Raw genomic sequence first — 25,862 nt, forward strand, 5'->3', positions numbered from 1 at the left:
GTAATTATACATATAAGTCTGGATATAAGTAAACTTTTGCATATATAAAATAACTCACCAAGTTATGTGTGTAAATAAAATATGTATAATATATAGAATATAAGTATATAATTTATATATTATATTATAAATATATATAAATATACATATATACACATATATGTATATATGTGGAGTTACTGCTAGGTATAGGTAAAAAGCTGAGATAATTTGAGGCCAAACTATGGATGCTTAGGATCTTTTGTCCTTAATTAGGTTAGGTTTGAAATAATGACCAATTTATTCTTAATTTATTTTCTATGAAAGTCTTGTGTTTCACTTCTCTTAAGGAATATAGAGAGAGAAAGAAAGCAAGAACAAGAGGGAAATGGGGTAAAGAACGAGGCAAAAATATCAAAGAAGCCCCATCCTCGCACAAGCTGTGCGTGTGTGTGCATGTTGAGCTGGTCATACAGTTGGGTGCGTTGTCCCGTGCACAAGGGCGGCCAGACTAACGAGTCAGAGCTAAAGTCAATCCGCGCTCCACTCAGAAGCCACAGGCCCTGGCTCATGTCTGCATTCATGAAGAAAAGGGCACCTTTATCTCTTTCACACAAAGGCACCGTATGGGCTCTCTCGGCCCAAGTGGTAGAAATATACTTTTCCCATCCAGGCAACATAAAGTCTAAAATTATACCCGCAGAAATTCAAGCTGTTATGTTAATCATTACCTTTTCTAGGCTCTGTCTTCTAAAATCCAGTGACACTTTAGTGCAAAGTGGTTTAATTGGTACTTTTTTTGGTAATTAGAGTAGGCACTGGCAACATAAGGCACCAGAAGAATTTGAACAGAGGAATTACAAAGAAAGTAGTAAGAAGAGGTGAGAGGGGCTGAAAGCTGGCTTACCTCCTTCTTCGGGGTCACCTGAACGTCCGGACTATCTGGATCATGACTAGCCCTTCGTTAAATCCCCCTCAGTTTGTATTTAATACGCAGAGTGTGAAGGGTCAACATTTGAGAAAGAGCACTGTGATTACAACATTCATAGAATCTTCTCAATTCAGATGTGGTATTGGGGCCAGACTCAGGTCTGGAGCTCATATGACTACTGACAATTTCACATGCTTACATCAAGAGAAGTTTCATACGTATGCTTTTGTCAACATGAAGTCAGTGAGCCTTCCTGCATGGGAAGTTCCTTAGCTGGACACCACAGGCAGTTGATGAAGACAAGAGAATCCCCAGTCCGTGTTCCGCCTGGCTCTTAAGCCTACATTTTAGTGTATTTTAAATTTCTCAGCTTTGTTTTTTAGCTTGATACAGTTTGGACTTTGTGTAACCCTAAAAATTCCCTAAACTCTATGGTCTAACATAGACTGTTGAGAGCCAGACTTATAGAGTTGCAGGTGTTCCATTGGAGAATCATTCATCTAAAACCAACAGCAAAGATTTACTGATACGTGGCAAAATCTTGCCAGTACGTTCTTCACTGTCCACCTCTCTCTTGAAGATAAGACAGCCTTTTAAAGACAAATAAGACTCATAGTGGTATTTCACATGGAACCTCGTGATAGAGAACTCAATATATTTGAACACTGTAGCATTTGTTTGTCATTATCTTACAGTCCTTTTTTGTGTTTCTTCCCCTTCACAGCAGAATTACAGGAGGAAACGGCATTACTCAAAAGTATATATATCAGGAGTGAGAAGCCTTAAGTAGTATTTCTCTGCTTCCTAAATAACTGTGAGACTATGGACAAATCAGTTTGCCTTCCTGGGCCTCTGTTTTCTTACTTATAAAATGAGACATTGAAGTAGTCAAATTTAAACTCACATCCAACCATAAACGTATCATAATGGTAATGTGGAAAATAATGAGTTACTCAGAGCTATTTCTGAATCAAAACATGAAATTATTTTATAAACTATAGAACTATTTTGTAGAGTCTCAGACTTTCTTTACTGAAAGGAGAAAGAAATACAGGAGAGTCACTAGATATATTTAGAGCCTCCTTAGTCTAAGAGAGCCAGTCAAACAACCTAAAGGAAAAGAGGAATATTTTATAAGGACTCCAGTGTCATTACAAAGGACTAGAGCTATAACCAGACCCAGGATTAGGACTTAGAAACCAACATACTCAGTAGAGACTAGATATTGTTTCCAGAACCCAACTCCATATTTCAGGGGGAGACAATCAACTTGACCCTGCTTGGATCAGGATTTTTTTCTCAGGACAATCAGCCATAACCCAGGCCCTCTATGCGGAGATAACTCTCAAGCAAGAAACTACAATGGGAACAGATGTACTGGAATCTATCAACAAGAGTGCCTGTTTCTCACCCCTTCCAGCTATAGTTATCCCAAAGATTTGGGTATTTAAATGTATAAAAAGAAATATTGCCCTAGGTTTTAATTCTTGGCTACCCAAGAGTAGGCACTGGCAACATATCTGTAAATTTGCATGTCCCAACAATCAATCTGTAAATTACGTTCTTCTCTGTACTGATACAGTGATTAGAATCAAGGCAATTGGATGTGCCATTATGTTCTTTCCCCACATCATAGCACTAGGCAATAACAGAGGGCCAGCTGGGCCAGCCTGGTACTTCAAGAGAGACACTCTGAGCTTCTTCAGGCAACTGACATTTATGGGAGCTATGGTATGGCACCAATAATTCCCAGAACCTCATGACAAATGCAGGCAAGCAGCTGTTCTGTAGATAGGGGCCTCATCACTTACTCATGTTTGAGACATTTTTACTGGTTCACTGCCTTACTTTAAAGCTTCTTTAATTGTAGGGATGCTACAAAAAGAATGCAGCAGCTAGCAATTAAATCAAGAGCACCACTCTGCATCATAAGTGGGTAGGTGGATTACTTACTTCGTGGAGGGGGTAATTGGCTTTTGAATCCCTAAATGAATGTTTGGCCACCAAAACCTAATGTTTTAAATGATCCATTTATTTCTGTTCAACATTTGCCTCTACGGTGAACTGAAAACAAATCTTACTGCTAACTTATGTGATAGAACCACAGATAGAACTTTAGAATTGAGTGGCTCCTTAGAAATGATCAAGCCCTTACTCTATATTTTGTTTAAGAAATACATGTCTAGAGAACCAAAGTAAATGTCCCAAAATCACACAGCTAGTTCTTAAAAGTGTGAAGACTAGAGGTCAAGTTTGGTGGAACTTGTGCATGCACCCCCCCACACATGCACACACATGCACAGAATTAGATTCATCACAATCCCTGGTCATACTCTCATTATCCATCACTAACTAATCAATTTTTGTTTAATAACAATATAGTAAGGGCCTGCAAACCCATCATCCTCCAAAAGAGCTAGGATATTGGCAATAATATAGGAAACTTAGGATCTTTCCTATTCTATGCCCCACCCCTGATGCACAGGTAACTGTAAACCTGAATCGTGCATTTCTTTCATGTCCTTTGTATAGTTTTCTTGCACGTAGATGTAATCCATAAAGACATTTTCAGTTTTTTTCATTATGAAAAGCATAATAATCACGCTGTGTTAACGTATTACTAAGGCCCATCCACACTGTGTATGCCATACTACAGTAAAGTTTTTACTCCCCCATTAACAGGCTTTTGGATTGTCTGTGAGGTTTCTTGTGAACAGTGCTGCTATGAATATTCTTATGTTTCTTGTTCTAAAGGTACAGGAGTTTCTCAGGGGTAAATAGCAAGAACTGCTAGGTAAGCGACTACATAAATGATTAGGTTTGTGGTGACAAATTGCATCCCAAAGTGGTGGCACCAATATTCACTCCCAAGAGCAATGTATAAGACCCTGCAGATGGTGTCTATCGGGGCCAGAAAGCCTTTCCTACAAAGGGCTAAGCAGCAAATATTTTAGGCTCGCTGGGCCACAAACAGCCTCTGTGGCGGTTACTCAGCTCTGCAACTGTAGGAAAAGTAACCATGTAAATGCACAACACCTGTTTTATAGGCACTGACATCAGAATTTCATAAACTCTTCATGTTACAAAGTACTATTCTTCCTTTTTCTCCCCAGCCATTTCATAGTGTAAAAAAACTTTATTTTGTGGGTCATACAAAAGCAGCTGGCAGGCTGTTGACATCTTCACTTCCTTCCTTCCTCCCATCTCCTCCCCTTTTTTTGGGTAGTGATGCATTAAAAACTTACCGATGACCTGTTTGTTACATGCCATTCAGTGTTCCAGATGCTAAGGATTCTGTTAGCAAGTGAAATATGTAAGGATCAAATGGTGGTAGGTATTATAAGACAAATCAAGGGAAGTGAAGATTGGTGATAGGAGGTGATGTTTTAGATAGAAAGGTCAGGAGAAAGGCCTCCCTGGTGGGATGACATCTGAGCTGAGCCCTTATTTTTAAATGGGGGATTGGGACATGCAAATATCTGAAAGGAACTGTTTCAATGAGAGAGAACAGCAAATCTGTACTCCTCCCCTGAGCTGCACATTGTATTTTGAATATTGTGCTGACCATCTCTTCCCGAATATGCCATAGGTCCTCTGACTCTCACTGGCCAATCTGAATGCACCAGCCACTGCAATCTTGGGTTCTCCATGTGGACGAAAGGCATCTCTGTTAACCTGTCATCCAAATCAGAACCCTTTAAGTTTTCTTTTCTCTCTCCTCCCCTTTTACTGCACACATCTGCTTAGTCAACAAGTACTTTCATTTCTGTTTCCTTAGTATCTCAGTTTGCTTGGGCTTCCATAACAAAATACCTCAGACTGAGCAACTGAAACAGCAGAGTCATTTGCTCACAGTTCTGAGGCTGGAAGTCTCAGTAAAAATGACCAAGGTGCCAGCAGGGTTGGATTCTTCTCAGGCCTCTCTCCCTGGCTTACAGATGGCCTCCTCCCCTTTGTGTCCCCATGTGGTCTTGTCTCTGGGTGTGGGCATCATGATATCTTCCTCTCTTCTCACAAGGACACCAGTCATATTGGATTAGGGCCCATCCGTATGACCTCATTTTGCCTTAATTATGTAAGTCTTAAAAGGCCCTATCCCCAACTACAGGCACATTCTGAAGCACGGGGGGTTAGGGCTTTAGCATATGAATTTTAAAGGGACACAATTCAGCCCGTAACAGTTATCCTCCCAATTTAATCTCCCTTCTCCCCCTTTTTAATGTCATTTTCTTACTTAAGGTCCTTCTCTTTTCATTTATATTTATTGGTTTCTTAATTTTGGTCTATATACTTATGACCAATTCTCCCCAAAGTTAGCAGAATAATCATGCAAAAATAAAAACTTGACCATGTCTTACTCTGCTTGAATAAGCCTTCATTGATTCCCTGGCAGTCATGAGGATAATGCCCACCAGCATATCATATGCTCAAGGAGCTGCCCTGTCCACGCGGCCAGTCCTCTCTCACCAGGTAAACTGTCCCCCTCTCCACTGCAACAGGAGTAGACTACTGGCAGCTCAGGGCCTTTGCAAATTCTCTTTGCCTGGAATCCCACCTCTGTTCTAATCAAGTTGTTTCACGTGATTAATTGATATATTCCAAAAAGCACAGCTCAATATCATCTTTTATGAAAACCGTTAGCAGACTAGCAGACCGTCATTTTCAACACTAAGTTAGCTGTCCCTCCTATGGGCCCTCTGACTATCACAGTATCTTTTTCCAAAGGAATGCAGTACAATTATTCCTGCCCTGAACCGTGAGGACCATGTGAGCAGAGACTGTGTCTTGATTGAGACTTGTATCTTTAGTACAGCTAAGTCCCTGCTCCTCTTAGGCACTTAATGAATATTTGATATACAAGAGAATGAATACATGAATGAATAAAAAAGATTAGCTAGAAAGAATATTTTTGTATATTATTTCAGTACTCTAATGCCAGTATTTTTTTTAAGATTTTTTGAATTTATTTATTGAGAGAGAGATAACGAGAGATAGAGCACGAGCAGGGGCGGGGGACGGGCGGGGAGAAGCAGTCTCCCTGCTGAGGACTCAGGGCTTGATCCCAGGACCCTGGGATCATGAACCGAGCCGAAGGCAGATGCTTAACTGACTGAGCCACCCAGGCGCCACACTCTACTGCCAGTATTATGAAGGTAATTATAATTAAAAATAAACCATTAGGTTGTGCTAAGCCAAAAACGACTACAAATGGCACACATGGTATAATTATGACCGTCTATGTAGTATCCAGACATTGAAAATCAATAACCAGTATTTAAAAGTGGTTGTTTTCTGTTTACAGGTTATGAGTCTGTGTATAACTTACTTCCTTTTTCCTACTTGCCTGCATTTTTCAAGCAGCCTTAGTTCTATGAAATGTCCCATGACTCTTTACTCACGTTACTAAATTTACCACCTGTTTCTCAACTTTCTCAAATTGTGTTGTCCTTTACATTTCACTGCTTAAAAAATAAAAAGTGGTATCTGATACAAATTATTTGGCCACAAATCCACATTTTCAGGGAACCGAAATAAAACACATAACAAGGCTTGGAGGATAAACTTCTCCAACCACTGTGAAATTTCCATTACGCCCTTCGTAACTTCTCCAGGTTTTGGCCCCAAGAACAAATGAACAGTCTAATCTTTGATCAAGGGTTACTTCAAGTTAAAATTATCTGCCGTTCTAGAGAAACGCTTCCAAACGGTCGCACCCTGCTGCTATGAAGGTGAGAGTCGTTCCCACAGTTCACATATTGCATAGCTGCCGGATGCAAGGCAAGGACTTAGAGAAAAGATTAAACCTCCCTCACAACATTATTTCCATTAAAATGATATCATACAGAGCATTATCGCCAAAATGTTTTCAGTTTTCTGCAGCCCTAACAAAACAAATATTGCCCTTGAGGCAGCCTTGCAGAATAACTTTCACTTAAGAGAAATGCAGAAGGCAGCAGACATTATAATTTTAGGGAAAGGATTAAAATAACCATTGCCTGGTTTCTGGGAGCCTTCCCTCTGATTTTCTTCTGTGTGCTGATTATCTCCACAGCTGGATAATAGAGCCGTAGTTTCGGAGATAGAAGGAATCTTATAGATCATCTAGTATATATAGCTTCATTTACAGTTGAGGAAATTGAAGCCCAGAGAAGCCCAGGAACATGGCAAATGACTCGTTCTTCCTCTGAGAGGCCTTGGAAGCGAATCACAGGATAAGTGACACGTCTCCATTATTAACTTCAGTCGTTCCATTCGCCTGCAGACTCTGGTCAGAAAGACCCGGGTCTGCACTCCTGTTGCCACGTAGCAGTGTGATCGCGGGGCAATTATTTAATCTTTTCAAACCTTCTACTTCCTCAGTTGTAAACTACTCATCTTAAAGGACCTATCGTGTGAAGTTGCGTCAGGATTAAATGCGAAATTTGCTAGAAACCAGGTCCATAAGTAATACTGGTGTTAGCTGTCAGGTATCTCCATGGAATCCCACCAGTTGAGCTAAGGCATTCTGGAAGGTCAAGATTTCAGAGTTTATGAAGACAGTGACTTTATCACTTTTGCCTCAGACTACTTGGTATGTATCCAGCTTCCATATCCCTGTTTCTTAGGATTTTGGAGCCTGACAAAGGAAGAAGAGGGCCTAAAACGAGCAACCACTGGCGCGTAGTGAGTGCTTGGTCTGTGACTGATTCTCTCCAAAGTGTTTTCATGCATATTCCCATTTATTCCTCAAAACCACTTAATAAAGTAAGCAGGTCCTGTGATAATCCCCATTTTCACAATGAGAGACAGACACAGAGCAATTAGTTTAGATGCGTTAAAGAGTTATTTATTACCACCTTCCAGATCGCTCCAGCCGTCATGAGGCAAGAGGATTTGCCGCCCCCTGGTGTCTCAGTTCTGGTCTTGGGCTTCCAGAGCTGGCAGTGGCTTTTTTGGTGGCAGGAGAGGTCCCTACCAGTTCTCTTGCCTATCCAATCCCACATCTCACCAAACGCCCCAGTGAGCAGGGTTTTCTAGAGCAAAAAGGTAGCCTTTGATGAGGGGCTTAACTACCTAGTTATACATTAAGACCCAGCAGGTATAAGGCTTTCTTAGTGATGCCCCTGGAGCAAGGACGTACTTGGAAATGCTATCTGATGGGTTTCCTTTCTAGGCCATTGCCCTCTCCTTCCCTCCTCAGTGCTTGTCAAGGCATTCAGGCGAGGCTTGACATTCGGTCCTGGTGTCCCAGGGAGGGCAGAGCACTCTGTTCACTGGAACGGAGAGTTGTTACTCACTTTTGAGCCTCAAATTAGGCTTTTAGAAACTCTTAGCAAGATAGCAATTTTAAAGGAAGAAACGATTTTTCTCGAACTTCTAAAGCTAGGTTTGATCACAGTCAAAACAGATTAAACCGTGCTTTTGAGTAAGAAAGACTATGATTAAAAAACAAGTTCTTGCCGCACAACAAGGAGGAAAAAAAAGAAGCCTTTCTGTGAATGGTGTGTGAAAAGAGAGAGGAACTAGAGAGAGAGGAGAGGAGAAAAGAAGAAACAAATGTGGAAAGGAAAGAGAAATGGCAGAAAGGAGGGGTGCAAAAGAGAGTGAGAGGCAGACAAGGAGAAACAGCAAACCCCACCTCGCCCACCTCTGCTTGCTGTGGAAACCCCGGGGCACAGGGAGAACAGGGAGCTACCATGTGGTGGGCAGGCAACCAACAGAGGGAGGCAGGTCGGATCTGAGAGAAGTTCCATGTGAGTCTGTAAAACAAGAGATTATAAACATGCCTGTAAATGTTCGCTCTCCTTAACCTGCGGTTTACTGTCCTCTAACGAGGACCGTCAGGATACTTCTCATGCATCCCCTTCTTAACTTTGTGACCCATGTGGGGATTTAGGAGCCCTGATCTCTATTTACCATCTCTTAACCTTAGCTTTCAAATAATTCACCAACTTATGCATGCAATTGTATTGTGATGCCTTATTTTCCATTCTCCAGAGAAGCCTTGTTTTGGAAATGTGATGCGGGTCTGGATATGAATGTTACTTTATCCGATATGTAAGTCATACTTAGGAGTTGAAAAAGTTTCCAGATTTGTATAGGGACATTTAAAAACCTTAGGTGGCTTGACATATTCCCTACTGCTGTACATCAGCTCCTTTGAAATAATGCATTCGATGGAAGCAAATGATCTGCTGAAGAGTATTCTTCGTCTTGCTTCCCACAACTTACAGCCTTATCTCATTTCTCAAAATGCTTTACCAGTTACAGCCAGCACTTGATCATTTGAGCACACAGCACCTTACCTGAACGGTTCTTCTGGTGGGCTTACCTTTCTGCCTTGTTACCTATCCTGAGACCCTCCTCAGAAGTTGTAGTTGCTGAGGCTGGAGTAGAGAAGGTAGATAGGGAGCATGAAATACGGATGGGCCATGTCTGGCTGTTAGAATCTTACCAGATTCGATTGACCTCAGTCTCCTTTGAAGCCTCTGGAAGTCTGAGTCCCCAAGCCTTGTCCTGGGCTCCCCTTGCTCTTTCTGAACATTTGCCCTCACTTATCTCATGAGTTTCCATGGCATGGAATACAGTCTACATGCTACCCCACAAACAGCCACATCTCCAGCTGTGACCTTTCTTCTACGCCCCAGATGTTGATATCTAATTGTTTACTTGAGGGGCACCTGGGTGGCTCAGTCGTTAAGCATCTGCCTTCGGCTCAGGTCATGATCCCAGGGTCCTGGGATCGAGCCCCGCATCGGGCTCCCTGCTCCGCGGGAAGCCTGCTTCTCCCTCTCCCACTCCCCCTGCTTGTGTTCCCTCTCTTGCTGGGTCTCTCTCTGTCAGATAAATAAAATCTTTAAAAAATAATAATTGTTTACTTGATAGAAGCATTAACCGTCTCTTGAGCATCTCAAGTCTGGCTTGTTAAAAATGGAATTTTTGATCGCTCCACCATCAAAAATGTGTTCTTCCATGTACCTGTTGTTGAAACCAGAAAGCTGGCTGACAGTCATCCTACATAAAACACCTCTCTCTCTGTCTTTCTCTCCCCCACCCTCCCTCCCTCCCCTCCCCCACCTCTCTCCACTACCTGCCTGATCCAACCCATCAATAATTTCTATTTTGGGGGACGCCTGGGTGGCTCAGTTGGTTAAGCATCTGCCTTTGGCTCAGGTCATGATCCCAGGGTCCTGGGATCGAATCCCGCATCCGGCTCCCTGCTCAGGGGGGAGCCTGCTTCTCCCTCTCCGGTTCCGCCTGCTCGTGTGTTTTCTGGCAAATAAGTAAAATCATTTTAAAAAACAATTTCTATTTTTTTCTATCAAATGTATCTCAAACTCATTCACCGTATTTCCATTGCCACCACCCTGATTCTTGGTACCACCATCTTCATTCAGGTTATGCATTGCCGGTCTGCTCCCACTCTTATCCACTCTAACCTGTTCTTCAAATAACAGCCAGAGTGATCTTTTAAAAACAGAAACTGGATTGTGTTGCTTCCCTGCGTGGAACCTTTCCCTGCTTCCTGTCCTGCTTTGTACCTTCCTCAGGGCCTCACCTGGCACAGAAGGGCTCCCCAGCCTGACCCCACCCGCCTCAGTCAGCCCCGGCTGTTTCCGGAGCCCACCGAGTTCTTTCTCATCTTGGAAGCTTTCCACCATGTGTTCCAGCACCTGGAACTTTCCCCTGTTCCACCCTTGCCCCCTGGCTTCCCCTCCATCCTCATGTCCCACCACCAGCTCTTCGATCATTTAGGGCCTACTGAAGTACCAGTTGATCAGAGGCTGTCTCTGTCCACCTTGATGGCTTCCTTCCTGTGACTATTTAACACGGCTGTCTGTTTATTCAAATCGCCTGTCCCATTGAGTGTTTTTTTTTTCTATGTTATCTCTGTTACAGTCTCTGAGGTCAAAGCCAGGTCTGTTTTATTGACCACAAACGAGCTTATGGCTTAGGGGTCCAGAGTAAGTGGGGCATGTTTATTGAATAAGTGAATGAATGAATGAATGAATGAACGAATTTGGTGATACCCACGGATACCATACGAGTTGGATAGGAAATACTTATCAAAACAAGCTCGTCTCAGAGAAGTACCTTTCCCAGGTTCAAATCCCTTCTCTCTTAGTTCCCCTCACACACCCACCACCACCACATAACCCACGTTCCTTAATAAGCAGCTGGGGCTGTTCTCCGCAAAGGTGGGAACTTCTAATTTGCAAACTTGACTTTCACTGGCAGTTTAGAAATATTTGTCCGGGGATCTAGTCACATGATTATTTCTTCTAGGCCTTGAGGCAAAGGGCTTCAGGCCCTTTGCTAAGTCACTGTGTCCTGCTCCAGTCAATGACACCATGTAGTCCCATGGGGAATGTTGATCTGCAGTAATACCCAAGCCTTTCTATTCCTCAGCCTTGCCAGCAACAGTAGGTCAGGCAAATTACCAGAATTGCTGGGGCCTCCCTATGATGGTGCGGAGGTGAAAGGCAGTGCAGGAAACCACGTACATCACGGAATGGGAGAAAGGAATTCGAAGGATCATTAACTGTATCAGCAGAGGAGGCAAGAGGCAAGAAGCATTCCAAGCCCCTGTGGGGTGATTGTGGTTGCATAAGAGCTTGGCCCCCGCAGAGCGGCACTGAGCATAAAGCACACCCTTTCCACTCAGTGTCCTGTCTGTAGGCCTTCCCAACATCGTATACTGTGGATATCAGTGCACGAGTTCCAGGCTGTGAGCTTGTTAAGGATTTCTACTTTGTCTTTTTCCTGTGTTTACCACCTTGCTGGATAAAATGAACTGTCCACGCAGAAGGCAGTGTTGTAAGTCTCCTCCACTGCTTCCCTCCTTTATGTAGAATACAGAACAGGAGTTAAACACTTACACAGCACAAAGAGGTGATTGATAGGAATAACCAAGGACCCCCAAATGGGTGGGTGGCTTAAAACAAGAGAAATTAATTTTCTTATAGCCTTGGAGGCTATAGATCTGATACCATGGTGGTCTCAGGGCTCAGGGCCATGTGCTCTCTGAAGGCTCAAAAGAGAACTTTTCTAACCTCTTCCGTCTCCTGGCGGTTGTCGTCCTTGGCGTTCCTTGGCTCGTAGTTACATTATTCCAATATCTGTCTCATTGTCACAGGGTGTTATGTCTGTGTGTCCACATTCCCCACTTTAGAGGACACCAGTCATTGGATTTGGACCCATCCTAATTCAGTTTGACTTCATCTAAATTTGATTATATCACATAATCTTATATCTTATATCTGCAAAGACCCTATTTTCCAATAAGGTCACGTTTACACGTTCTGGGTAGGTACGAATTTTGGGAGAACACTCTTCAGCCCGGTACAGTAGGTTCACTTGGATTCAAATATATCAGATAATACCTTGATAGTGCTTTTGAGTTGTATTTTAAAACAACCTCACACTCATAACAGTAGAGGAAATAACTAAATTGGAGAATTAAAGCATACCTGTACAAAAAATTGCAGAGGTTTGTCAAAGTTTATACTTAGATTACCATTGTTTCCACATGCAGGAAATGGGAACAGACCCTGGGCTTGGGTGCGTTAAATGCTGCTCTGTCACCCTCCACTGATTTGTCCCCTTGCTTGGTCACTCCTTTGGACGTGTCATCTGTCAGCTTCATTCTAGGAGGTTCACACATTCCTATAAAGCTAGGTGTTCTCCTTTTTCTTCCGCCTTTCTGCTTTCTTACCTGTCACTTTTGTTGAGGGGTCAGTAACCTTTTTCCACAAAGGGCTACAGAGTGAAAACTTAGGTTTTGTGGGCCACCCCATCTCCGTGGTGCGGCGGCTACCAGAGACAACGTGTCAACGAATCAGTGTAGCCATGTGCCAATAAAACTTCATTTATGGACGTATATGTGTGCATTTTATATAAATTCCATGTGCCATGAAATATTACTCTTCTTTTGATTCTTCTACCCATTTAAGACTGTGATGAGCAGGTCCACCTTGAGGACTGTGTGAAGAGGAGGCAGGCCAGAGTTTCTGATCCTCGCCAGGTCTTAGGCTTTCTCTCAGGTGATCTGTCTGCCTTCACCTCACCTTTCCTAACTCAGAGCACGTTCTGCACGCTGAACAACGCTCCACGTCTCTTTTTCTCCCCACTTTCTGTCCTTTCCCTGTCTTTCTTCTTCCTTCCTTCCTCCCCTGTGCACTTGGCGTGCTTTCTCTGCCCCTCGCCTTCCATACTATGTTTCCAAAATAAATACCCACTGCCTCTAAATTATATTTGACAATTGCACATTAATTATGTTAACCATTTCCCATTTTCTAAAAATTGAGGGTTAGTGATAATAAGTCATGGGAATATTCATAAGATGATCGTTCCCTTATTCAAGATAGGAAATAAGCTTTAAAATCCCTATATAAAATGAATACAGATTGTAATAATCCCTTGGTTATTGTTTAAAGCATGTGTTTTCTCTGCTGGGTGATCAGCCTCCAAACATATCCAAAATTAGAATGCTGTACAGAGTACTGGGTGCCAATTACCCAGTTTCTACAAGTGGCCAATAATAGCCAATTTTGTTTCATTTGTCTCTCTCCGTCCCAACATGGAATTACTTTGAAGCAAGTCCCAGACCTCAGTGATACTTTAGCCTGTATGTATTAAAGATCATGGTTCTTCTTTAAAAAGCATATCCACAATCATATTATCATAGCTAAAAACCAATCATAATTTAATATCTTTAAATATCCAGTGTTCAATTTCCCCAATTGTTTCATAATTGGACAGCCTCCATTTTGTGGGTCCCAATATATGAATTAACTTTATCATGCCCAGTATGACTTCATTCGTTCAGCAAGCACCAGGTACTCTTCTAGACAATAAGGATTAAACAATTGCAGTGATAACCACATCGCCCTCACTAACTTAACAAAGTTGTAGCTACAAAATGTTACAAATATGATATGAGAAATGCGAGTGCACTGGTAAACATAGAGTTTTAGGGAAGCCGACGGAGATGGATGGACATCTAACTTGAACTTCGTATGGTACTTGGGGTTGGGATGTGAGCAGTATGTTCTGCAAAGTGCTTAACATCTGAACCCTGATGGACTGAGAGGAGCTTGGGCAGGTGGTGGTGTTCCTGGCATGGGGCAGAATTTGCTGCAATTAGAGACAACCTCAGATTTAGGAAACTTCACAGAGAATCATTAAAAAAAAAAAAAAGTGAAATCACCGAATGCATTTGTACTTCTGTTAAAATTAGGGTGAGAACACCAGTTTTAGGCCCTTTGAATATGTTAACTCTGATATTTTAAGGGTTTCTCTCCCTAAAAAGTTATTTCTAGCTAATTATCCTTACCAAGGAACTTAATCTGTCAGACTGTCTTGCTAATGTTCCTCACAATGGAGGCTGCTTCAGTGAATAGAAACTGAGTTAATGGGGAAAATTAAATACTTAGAGGAGTTGATTATTTGGGGATTTTCTTCCAAGGTGATAAATGTTATCTGTATCATCATCTTTTCTTTTTTTTTTTTTTTTTTTTTCTAATTAAGCCCGGTGCCTGCGTTGGAAGAAGGGAGGAAGGGCCCCCTCTAATGGGAAATTGCTTACACCATGGTCCTTCCTGCCCCTAAAGAGGTAAACTGCTAGGATATGTTTGGGTGATCTCCCAAAATTTCAGGGAGCAGACAGTGATGTGAGCTTGGGTCAACATGAAAGGAAGGGCCGTCTGGTAAGATTCTGTTCTGTTAATAGCGAATCAAACTGTCATTTCCAATTGTATGTTTTCTGCTACATCAAAGCCTTTTAGATAGAAACTTCAGAAGGAATGTAATTTCTCGAGTTAGCCTGTTACAAGTTAGGTTTAAACTAAGTACTAACAGAAAATAAAATTCCCCAACAATAAAATAGATATAAAATACAATGCTAGAGAATTTTAAAGTGTTACGTACATTAAGGAACTTGCTGTAGGTTATAAGTGGGTTTATGATTTTATATAGTAAATCTTATTACTTGAATTATTCTGGTGGTTGCCTGAAAATTAGCAGTTACTTTTTCAGCTTGTACCATAATTGCTTATTTTGTGTAGCTTCTCCCACTTGCTCTTTGGTGGCTTTAAACGGCCATTATTCATCTGCATGTGCCCAGGGCCTAGAACAGTGCTTGGAATAAAGCACGTTGTTCACTAATGAAGGCTTCTCTGCTCCTGACACTCTCACCGGGGGAAGGAGGCATCCCCGTACTTGGCACAGAACACTTACTCTCTTACTGTTCAACCTGCAAAGAAACAATGATGGTTTTAAGATGCTCATTGCACCTTAGATATATTTTTATGTTGCTCTTTTAAAAATCATTGCAGTTTAATATCATGTAAATATTGCAAGTACAATACCAGTCCTCTATAATTTCAAATATCACTCTGATGGTTTCACCTGTAAAGACTTTCTAAATGCTGACTTTTTTTTTTTTTTTTTTTGAAGCTTAATGTTGTAGCGCTCTCTGGTGTGAGCTACAGCACCATGAACTATCTACTTCACATGGGTACTTTACAGGAATCACTGATGATTATGATAGTGATAGAGGCTTGTTGGAAGCTAAATGAAGAAAGGAATAAGGTATATCATTAGCACAGTATTTATTAAACTTCTGCAGACTTCTAGGCACTGTGCTAAGAATTTGAGATTCACCAGTAAAAAAGTTATAAAAAAAAAAAAATTCTCCAGCCTAGTGGAGTAATTTATAGTCTTTGAGGAAGGTGGTAGGGGAGACAGACAACAGAAAACAAGCATTACAAATAACTAAGTTATATAGTGTGTGAGCAGGCCATATGTGCCTTGGGACAAGGAATGGAGAAGGTAAGGGGCAGTGCGGGGTAAGTTTGAGTAAGGCAGGCAGGGTAGGCCTCAGCGAGATACGCCGTTCGAGTCAAGACTAAACGGAAGAGAAGGACGTAGTCCTGAGACCAGGGGGAGGCACCTTGAAGGCACAGGAGGCAGCCGGGCCCCGAGACAGAGCCGCTTGTCACAGCCAGGCAACAGGTAGAGACCGGCGTGGGGGAGACATTATTTGAAGTGATTTTTTTTAACCTAGTGTGTGCAGTATGTTTCAAGGTATTTTTAAATAACAGGAGGTGTTTGTTATCTTTAAAGGTCCACAGGAATGTTCAGTCACCGATCCTGGATGACATTTACTTAGTCCCAGTTTGGAATCGAGATCCGAATCTCATTTCTTTTACAGGCAACAAGAAGCGAAAAGTAGCATTTCCTTGCCACACAGGGCAGAAAACTCCTTGTTGCCACAGAGATGGACTCCTGACGGTCAGATACACACGCACCACATCTCTACCCAGTGTGAGAGGAAAGGGAAGGGAGGATTAGCTTGTCTAAGTATTGACATAAATGCAGTCAATACCTCCAGCCGTACTGTAAAAGAAATTTAACATCCCTACAATGGAACAAAAACATTAACAAATATCCTTCTTCCCAGAAAAGAGCTAATGCCTTCTCAGAAAAAAAGACACAAATAAGCTTCAAATTGTTCTTCGGGTGGGCGAGAATGATCCACCATTATTTATACATGTTCACAGCACTCGATTTGTCATCCATCTTTGGGCTGGAATCGTGAGCATAAAAATAATCAACACTTTCCACCACCTGCAGAACATCATCTGTGCTTGTAGCTCGTTTCCTCAGCGCTTCCTGCAGAGGTTCCATCTGCTTTACATACCTTATTTCTCGACACGTGATTAGAGCTGTTTATGCCACCTGAGCTGTATACCTGGCTGGCGTTATGAATGGTTCATACCACCACGGCCCGCCCTTGTGACGCCAGTGGCGTCTGCGGTATGAGAGGCTGGGCTCCAGAGAGGCTTGTCATGCTCGCACAGTATCTGCTGGGGGAGAAAAATGTGACACCGAATTTCTAATAATTTAAATTATGTCAGTAGGATTATACTTATTGAGGAAATCTTCTAAACAAAATAATGATCTATGAAATTTCTGGTCTTCAAAGTTATACACTTGGAAGACTGATGAGATTTTCAAACAGATCCTCTTAAAAATGACAGAAAAAGAAAAAAGACTGTATTATAACCTAACATTATGCTGAGAGTCTTTCTATCTGAAAGATTTATAAACAATTTTGTTGAAATTAGTACCTTAAATAACTACAAGTGGTAACTACGAAATTATTTTGTGACTTAGTAAAGCACACAGCTCATGTAAAATGATCAATATTTCCTAGATTATTAACTTGTGTAAATATGGATCTTACTATAAAGTTTACCTGAAATAAGGTGCCCCTTAATTGTTTGTTTCAATATGAAGTATTTCTAGCTTTTATCCAATACCCAGACTAAGAAATACAACATCAAATAGAAAATTAAACCCCGTGATTATCCCTAATCGTATTCCCCTTGGCTTATTCCTGTTCCTAGAGGATCCTGATCTATTGAGGATGATGTTAGCTGTGGGTGTGTCATAAATGGCCTTGAAGAAATATTTTTAAAATATGAGTTGATCTTTTATCTCCACAGGTTTTCAACACCCACCTATAACTATGCACTAGACCTTTCAACCCATGCACAATTGTTAGGGCTCCGCAATCTTATATTTCACTATTGCAGACCCTTCGATTTCCAATTGATCTAGATCCCATCTACGAAATCCTTTTTGTCTCCAAAGTATTTGGTCTGAACTATAAGAATGAAATTGGCCTTACCTTACCCTTCATATAGCTCATCAGTATTTAACCTTTATGATTCACTGACAATGCCATGTCCCTCTGGTCATTTCACAGCCTTCTAAATCTAGGTCATGTGGACATTCTGTAGGAACTCACAGTAGCCTATGCATAGCTCTATTTTAGCACTTGTTTGTGATTTGTAATTTCAGGCCTAATGTTCTCTCACCATCAGTGGACTATAAGCCTGCTGAGAACAGGACCTCAAGTCTATATCCCCAGAACCTAACTGATGAAACCGATCAGGAGCTCAATAAATAGTTGTGAATGTATGCATTATTGAATTACATTAATGTTTTATGACATTTTTCTAAGTGCAGTAGGTTATATATTGTTGTCATTTAAAAAGTCTATCTGTGGGTCCCTGGGTGGCTCAGTCTGTTAAGTGTCTGCCTTTGGCTCAGGTCATGATCCCAGGGTCCTGGGATCGAGCCCCGCATCGGGCTCCCTGCTCCGTGGGGTGTCTGCTTCTCCCCCTGCCTCTCCCCTCTGGCTTGTGCTCTCTCTCTTGCTCACTCTCTCTCTCAAATAAATAAAATCTTATTTTAAAAAAGTCTATCTGTATGTTTCCCCCACCCCCTGAAAATTAGTGGGTTGCTATAGGGAAGACAATAAAAATGTTGATGTGTCACCAACCATGTCACCACTGGGTCAAAGGGATGAGGAATGAAAAGAATACTAAATCTAGAACCAAGGGACAAAATCTCCATCATTTTGCCACTAACTCTTTATAGTCAATTGGGCAAGTCACTTACCACTCCTGAGACTTGGCTTCTTAATCTCTAATAGAAGAGAGTCATAATGGATGTCCTCTAAGATGTTATATTGATGGATTATTTGGGATTCAAAACTTTTCACATGAGAACATGGCTTCCTTCAAATGTTAGGCTTCTTCCTTTGGAGATGTGTTCCTATGAGGCTGCAAATTTTAAGTTTTACAAAAGCAATTCTTATTAATGCTGTCGCATTTAGTTGGAGATCCTTGCTCATATCTTGCTCGTTGTTAATGCTCAGTTGTTGATTGATGGAATCAGGATAATAGCCATTAAGCCTTCTATGTCCAAAGAAAGCCACAGATAAAGTTATTGGAATGCAGTTTATTGGAGGAGAGATTTAAGGATGTACAAAATTGAATCCACTAGTTTTATCCAGCAGGCCAAGATTTACATGCAATATGGAAAATCTTGGGTGATGTATATACCATAGTTCACTTCCCATTGTGTTACTCTAAGAGTGAGAAACCCAAAGTCATTCCTGAAGAGTAACTCTAATAGGGCAGTAGGGCTTCCAAGGAATTTGGACTGCAAGCCCCTCTAAGATGTTTTATATGCCATTTTAAATTTAGATAGCTTATAATGTATTCTCTTTTTTAAAAAGATTATCTCGGGGCACCTAGGTGGCTCAGTTGGTTAAGCGACTGCCTTCGGCTCAGGTCATGATCCTGGAGTCCCGGGCTCGAGTCCCACATCGGGCTCCCCACTCAGTGGGGAGTCTGCTTCTCCCTCTGACACTCTCCCCTCTCATGCTCTCTCTCACTCTCTCACTCTCAAATAAATAAAATCTTTAAAAAAATAAAATAAAAATATTATCTTAGAGTTAATATGAGAGAAAAAAAGCTCTCAGATTAACAAATTGGTCCTCAGCCAGTACAGTGATATGATTTGAAAATCAAAAACATTTAGATGCATATGCAGATGTATAGGACACACACACTTTTTCCCCACTGCATTCAGCTCAGATTGGACTTTTATTAAAATATGCTCTGTAGGGGGCGCCTGGGTGGCTAAGTCGCTAAGCGTCTGCCTTCGGCTCAGGTCATGGTCCCAGGGTCCTGGGATCGAGCCCCACATCGGGCTCCCTGCTCCGCGGGAAGCCTGCTTCTCCCTCTCCCACTCCCCCTGCTTGTGTTCCCTCTCTCGCTGTGTCTCTCTCTGTCAAATAAATAAAATCTTTAAAAAATATATGCTCTGTAATGTGAACTTCAGAATATATATGGATAACGTGGAAAAGAGTCAAAAACAGCCGTATATACATGATAATGAAAACTGTTCCATCCTGTGAGGAGTTATTCTTTGCTTTTTTTCACCGGTCATTTCCTGGCTTTATCAGTTCCTGGTCAGAACGCCAGCCTTACAGAGAACTGAGTTCTCCTGAAGTGAATTACTTGAGAATTACAGATAGGATAAGGATGTGGGGTCACTGGTAGAGGCGGCAGAGGGACCTTTCTGATGTACTCATGTCGGCACACCTAAGCTGGGTAATCTTGAAAACCCTGTTTATTGCCGAGCAGAAGGATGAGTTTCCACAGTGTGCTCTACATGTGTCCCAGTATTTGAAAAATACAATTAAATCATCTGTATTGAAAACATTGTACAGTGTGACAGTTTTTAAATATGCGATTGCATGATGAGACAGATACTAAGCTCCCAGTAATCACAGAAGGCACTTTCAAAGCACACTAACCCAAAAAGTATTTGAAATACACTAGTTTATCAATTCTTCATGAAAATGGAACAGTGGCAGAAACTGAGAATTTGCCATACCTAGTAGTTTCTATTTGTGTTACACACATAACTGATAACACAGATTATATAAACACATTACAAATATGGGAATAAGATCCTTAATTTTTCACTTATGATACTAGCAAAGGAAAATCTATAAGGTATAACTTTCTTCTAGATGGCGGATATCTGCAGAATTGTTAATATCCATTTGTCACTTAAGACTTAATGGCTCATGTGTAACATGCAAGCGTGAAAAAATAATTTGCAAGATGCATCAACAGTAATTGCTTTATGCCATTAAAATAGAGTTTACATATTACCTTTTATAATGCCACAACACTGTAAAAAGATTTAAATCTTTATATACATATATATGGGGGGGTGTATGTGTGTGTATTTTTTTTAAGCCTTCCTGAGTTATAGCTTTATTGAAATAAAGAATAGTATGTCAGAGAATAAGTTCAAGCATGCTACATTAACTTGCTTCAAACCTTCCAATTCTAAAGGGCTTTCCATCTCACACCTCCCCACCGCCATTACACCTCAGACTTTAATTTCTGCTATTCTTTCCTTCCTCACTCACTGGCCTCCTTGTATACCTAAACTATACCAGAATATCCCAAAATTAGGATGTTTTCATTTGCACTTTCTCTGTCTGGAATACTTTTCCCCAGACATTCGTGTGGCTTGCTAGACAATGACCTTATTCATTTAAACATCACTTAGTGAGTGAGGGCTGTTATGGTTTACACTGTGTTAAAAAATGTAATCAGACAAAGAAAGACAAATACCATATGATTTCACTTATATGTGAAATCACTCATATGTGGACTCTAAGAAACAAAAGAAACAAACAAAACAAACAGATTCATAGATACAGGAAACAAACTTGGTTACTAGATGGGGAGGGGCTGAGTGATGGGCCCCAAATTGTCGAAGGGAATTAAGAGCTACAAACTTCCAGCTATAAAGTAAATAAATCATGGGGTTGTAATGTACAGCATAGGGAATATAGTGAATAATATTGTAATTAGTATGGTGACAGATGGTAACTAGACTTGTCATGGGGATCATTTCGCAATGTATAAATATCACATCACCATGATGTATACCTGAAACTAATAGGATATCCTATATCAATTATACTTCAATTAAAAAAAATTGCAATCTACACCCAACCTATTCTTCCATTCCTGTTGTAGTTTTTCTCCCCATTATCAGTTGCTAACTATATATATTTTAATTCTTTGCTCATTATCTGTTTTTTCCCCACTAGAATACAAGAGTGTAAACTGCAAAAATTTAGAATTTTTTTTTTCTCTGTGGTTTCCCTAGTGCCTAGATCCGCATCTGTCATGTAGTGGGTACTTAATAATGTTTGTTGAATGAGTGAATGGACTATAAAACAAATATGAAGAAGATGGTGCCCTGAAGATTGTTATTGAAATGTGTGTGCTGAAATGCATGTATGTGGGGTTTAGGGCCAAGCAATCACTAGGACCAAAATGTTAGAGACTAATCAATATTAACAAATTGGTTAATATTTTTTAAGTCGTTGACATACGATATTTTTAAAAGGGGCCAGAGGAGAATGCTGTTTCATTATGAGTTAAAGAATGAAAGTTATGGAATATTGGAATATTGCTACTGGACAAGGATGAGGTCCTGATAAGGATTAAAAAAAAAAAAAGTTAAGTACAGGGCGCCTGGGTGGCTCAGTCTGTTAAGCGTCTGCTTTCGGCTCAGGTCATGATCCCAGAATCCTGGGATCAAGTCCCATATCGGGTGCCTTGTTCAGCGGGGAGCCTGCTTCTCCCTCTGCTGCTTGCTCCCCCTGCTTGCTCAGTTTCTCTCCGACAAATAAATAAAAATCTTTTTAAAAAAATAATAAAAAATATAAATTAAAATTTAAAAAGGTGAGTAGTGATGAGTTCTCAAATGTTTTGACAGAGGCTGATTTTAACAGAAAAGAGATGAAGCTAACCTTAATTAATGGATCTTTACCTAGGGGAAGGTAAACGTGAAGGTCTGGATATAAATGACAACCAGAGTGTTGTCAGAATCATGTCAGAAAGAGAATTACTAACACAAACTGTACTTTCTTTGCCATCTCAGAGGAGCTGGAGGAAGACAGTTCTGATCAGGCCAAAAGTGAAAGTAGGAAATCATTACCTTACGGAAAACGTGTTACTGCAGGGACACCGTATTGAGCTTGTTTTAGTTGGTTTAAGAAGAGCAAGGTGGAAAGGATTCTGACGTAGAGGCATGTTACAACAGATGATGGGAAATTAGAGTCTAGAACTAGAAGTGGGCTTGTCCAGGCTCTCGGGATGGTCGTGGCCGAGCCAGAACTTGAACCACCGTGATTCGGGAAGTTCCTAGATCAAGTTATTTGTATTCTATTGATGTTTTCTTAATTCATACTAATATATTGTGAAGGTCTGTTACGCGCGAGCTACTATTCTAAGCACTGTGCATCCAGCGTTGAAAACAACCCCTTGCCTGCCCCCCCCACCACCGCACCGTGGGGAGACAGAAGGGAAACGTGCCCTCAATCAGAGAGGGATAACTACTGTGGAGATAACGGAGCCGGACGAGGAGATAGGAAGCAGCTGCGGTGGGGAGGGGCAAGCAGAGGAAAAGGTGGCATTGGGGCAGCTATGGGGCCGGGGGCGGGGGGCTGCGGATCTCCAAGGACAGAGTGAGAGCAAAGGCTCCAAGGATGGGCTGCCTGAGGGGTCTGAGGAAGGCAGGGGTCAGTGTGGCTGGAGCCTGCGGAGCAAGGGGGAGGTGAGGAGGGCAGGACGGGCTGGGGCAAGGCAGGCGGAGCGGGATCACAGAGGGCCTTCAGCTGTTCCAACAACTGGACTTTCACTCTGAACAAGACTCTGTGCCACGTGACGGCTTGGAGCACAGTGTCCGAATGTGACGTATTTGCAGAGGCTCAGCTTGGCTGCTGTGTGCAGGGTAGGTGTGAGAGCGCGGGGGGGTGGGGGTGGAGGGAAGAAGGGGGTGTGTGATGGGGGGGGGGGGAGGTGAGGGCTTTGACCAGAGTGCTGGGGGGGGGGGAGGTGAGGGTCAGGAGTGCTCAGATCCTGAACGGAGAAGGTAGAGCAGACAGGATTCACGGACCGGTTGGAAATGAGTGTAGAAGAGAGGGCGGGGGGGGGGGGGGAGGGGGGTGTAGTGGGGGCCCCCCCCCCGGCTTTGTTCTGAGCAGCTGGAAGAATACAGTTGTCCTTTACTGAAAGAAAGAAAACTGCTTGAGGGGCAAGTTCAGAAAGTCCCTTTTAATCTGTAGTGCTCCCCCTCTCTGTCCCCTTGTAATTTATAATTTGTTGAAAAAACTAGATTGTATAATCGGTAGAATTTCACACTGCACGGATTCTGCTGACCTTTCCCATTGGGGTCATTTAGCATATTTCCCTCCCCCAAATATACATTGTTTTCAGTGCATGTTTCCCAGAAGCTGGCAGTCAGGACCGCGAGTTCGGTGAAGTTCGTGGTTGATTTTGCGCACCGTGCTTCCCAGGCGGAGTTGTGTACTTCCACCGGAAGGCACGTGTCCTTCGGTTTGACGTGCGGTTATATTAGCAGCTGTGAACAGCCATTGCTCAGAGCCTCCTTGTTAGAAGTTACAAAATGATGGTCCTCTAATCCCATCACTTAGTCCTCATTTATGAGCTGGAATATTTCCATACAGAGCGTTAGTTCTGTGACGGTTCCTACAGGTAAGGTAAGGCTAAATGCTGGATTCTTCCTGCTTATTTCCTAATATTCAAAATAACGAGTTAGTTACTTGGCATTTTCCAAGATTGAACATTTCTTTTTATTTTAATGAACTCCTGGAATTAAACATCCCTGATGTATTTTATTCCATCGCAGCAGATTCTTACTGATGTTAAAAAATCATCCTTCTTTGTTCCTGGGGGTTTCTGAACTGCCCTCTGTTTCCAATAGTTTATTTGTTTATGTGACATTATGTTCCAGGCTTATCTTGTGCATTTCCAGCCCTGAAATCAGTCACTTCACCCGGCAGCCCAGTTTCCTCTTAATGAAAAATCATATTGAGTGATGACAGCCTGTTTCTACAGGTTGTCCTTGTTTGGGGCCTTTTCCAGTGGACAGAGCTAGGACATAGGTCTACATTTTTTAAAAAAGAAAAATTATGGGTTCCTAGTGATGTTTCTAATTCAAATTCAGGAGTATGTAGGGTTATAATTTAACCTCATCAATCTTATATTCACTTGTCCTTTTCACACACTGAAATTTTCAGGGTCCAAAGCATCAAGGTAATTACTCATTTGTATTGTTGCCCATGTAGAGAGCATTTCAGTAACAGAGAACGCAGGGTCCAATTTTACCTGAAAGGTCACGGTGAAAGGGACATTTGTTGACAAGATGAGGATGCATATTCTGATTAGAGCAAACAGCATACACAAAGATTCAGAGGCTTGAGAGAGCACGTTCATCTAAGAAAGAGCAGATACTGTTGTCCCAGAGGAGTGATGGGTTAGGGAGTCAGGAAGGACTGGGAACATGATGAGCTCACATTCAGTGCCGTGAGCCATGAACGTTAGCATCAACCAGAGACACAAGCTGTTTTCTGTGTTTAGGAGATATCTTGTATTTAGTTTTTGGGTTTCTTTTTAAAGATTCATTTATTTATTTTAGAGAGGGGGGAGAGAGTGAGCAAGCAGGGGAGAGGCAAAGGGAGAGAGAGAATCCTGAAGCAGACTCCCTGCTGAGCACAGAGCCTGATGTAGGGCTCCATCTCATGACCCTGAGATCATGACCCGAGCCAAAATCTAGAGTCAGCCACCTAACTGACTGAGCCACCCAGGCACCCCTTGCATTTCTTTTTAATAAAAAGCATTTCTACTTTGTCTATATAAGGAGAACCTGCAGGAAAGAACTTGAAGGATGGCGATCCTTAACTTTGTTCTACATCAGTTCAGAGAAAGTGCAGCTCAATTATTTTCTACCACTTAAAGAAGTCCTTGCATCCTAATGACCCATTTCGTGGTATTTTTCTCCCCACAGAGGACAAGGTGTGGACTATAGTGTCTCACGATTTGCAGATGCAGACCACAGTGGTGGGCTACAGCCCAGAAAAGTACTCTGTGACGCAGCTCGTGTATAGTGCCTCCATGGACCAGATCAGCGCCGTCACCAGCAGCGCCGAGCACTGTGAGCAGTACGTCTCCTATTTCTGCAAGATGTCGAGGTTGTTGAACACCCCAGGTAGGCTGAGAATAGAGTGTTACTTTTAATTACTATCTCAGCTGGTGCTTGGAATTGTCCAAACAATCCAACAGGTGTGGCTTATTATCTTACAGTCCAGTCTCCAAAGTGCAGGCAGCTGTGAAAAAAGGAAAACATCACTTGGTTGGTTTCCTGGGGAATGAAACTAAAGTACAATTTTCAGAAAAAAATTCCATTGTTTTCAACTTACAGATTTTTCAATTTTACGTGCATATACGTGTGTATGAGTGTTTCTGGTGCTTAATTATCAGTAGTTGCTTTGGGCAAAAGTATATCAGAGCCTCTTGTGAACTTTCAGGTAATACCTTCTGAGTTCTTCAGCTATCTTTAACGTAAAGCTGAAAGCATTCTAAAGGCTGCCCGAGGTAAATAACATGTAGAATAGCGATAAAATTTAGAGCTCTTTATTGTCTATAGTCATTTAACAGTATCTGCTTGTCTCAAGAAGTTCAACCTAATTTTTTTTTCGTGATGGCTTCCTTTA

The 25,862-nt window shown here is 41.8% G+C and overlaps 1 protein-coding gene across 1 annotated transcript in view; it reads left to right on the forward strand.

Moving 5' to 3' along the window:
* Nucleotides 1-25,862, forward strand: part of CNTNAP2 (contactin associated protein 2) — a 2,027,980-nt gene that overhangs the window by 1,384,112 nt on the left and 618,006 nt on the right. Inside the window, exon 13 of the mRNA XM_073899330.1 lies at nt 25,157-25,357. Coding sequence (XP_073755431.1) covers nt 25,157-25,357 — 201 coding nt within the window. The remainder of the gene's footprint in view (nt 1-25,156; nt 25,358-25,862) is intronic.

Source organism: Callorhinus ursinus, unplaced genomic scaffold (genome assembly GCF_003265705.2).
Source record: "Callorhinus ursinus isolate GAN/ISIS: 27379988/994484 unplaced genomic scaffold, GSC_fseal_2.0 scaffold12, whole genome shotgun sequence".
Classification (NCBI taxonomy): domain Eukaryota; kingdom Metazoa; phylum Chordata; class Mammalia; order Carnivora; family Otariidae; genus Callorhinus; species Callorhinus ursinus.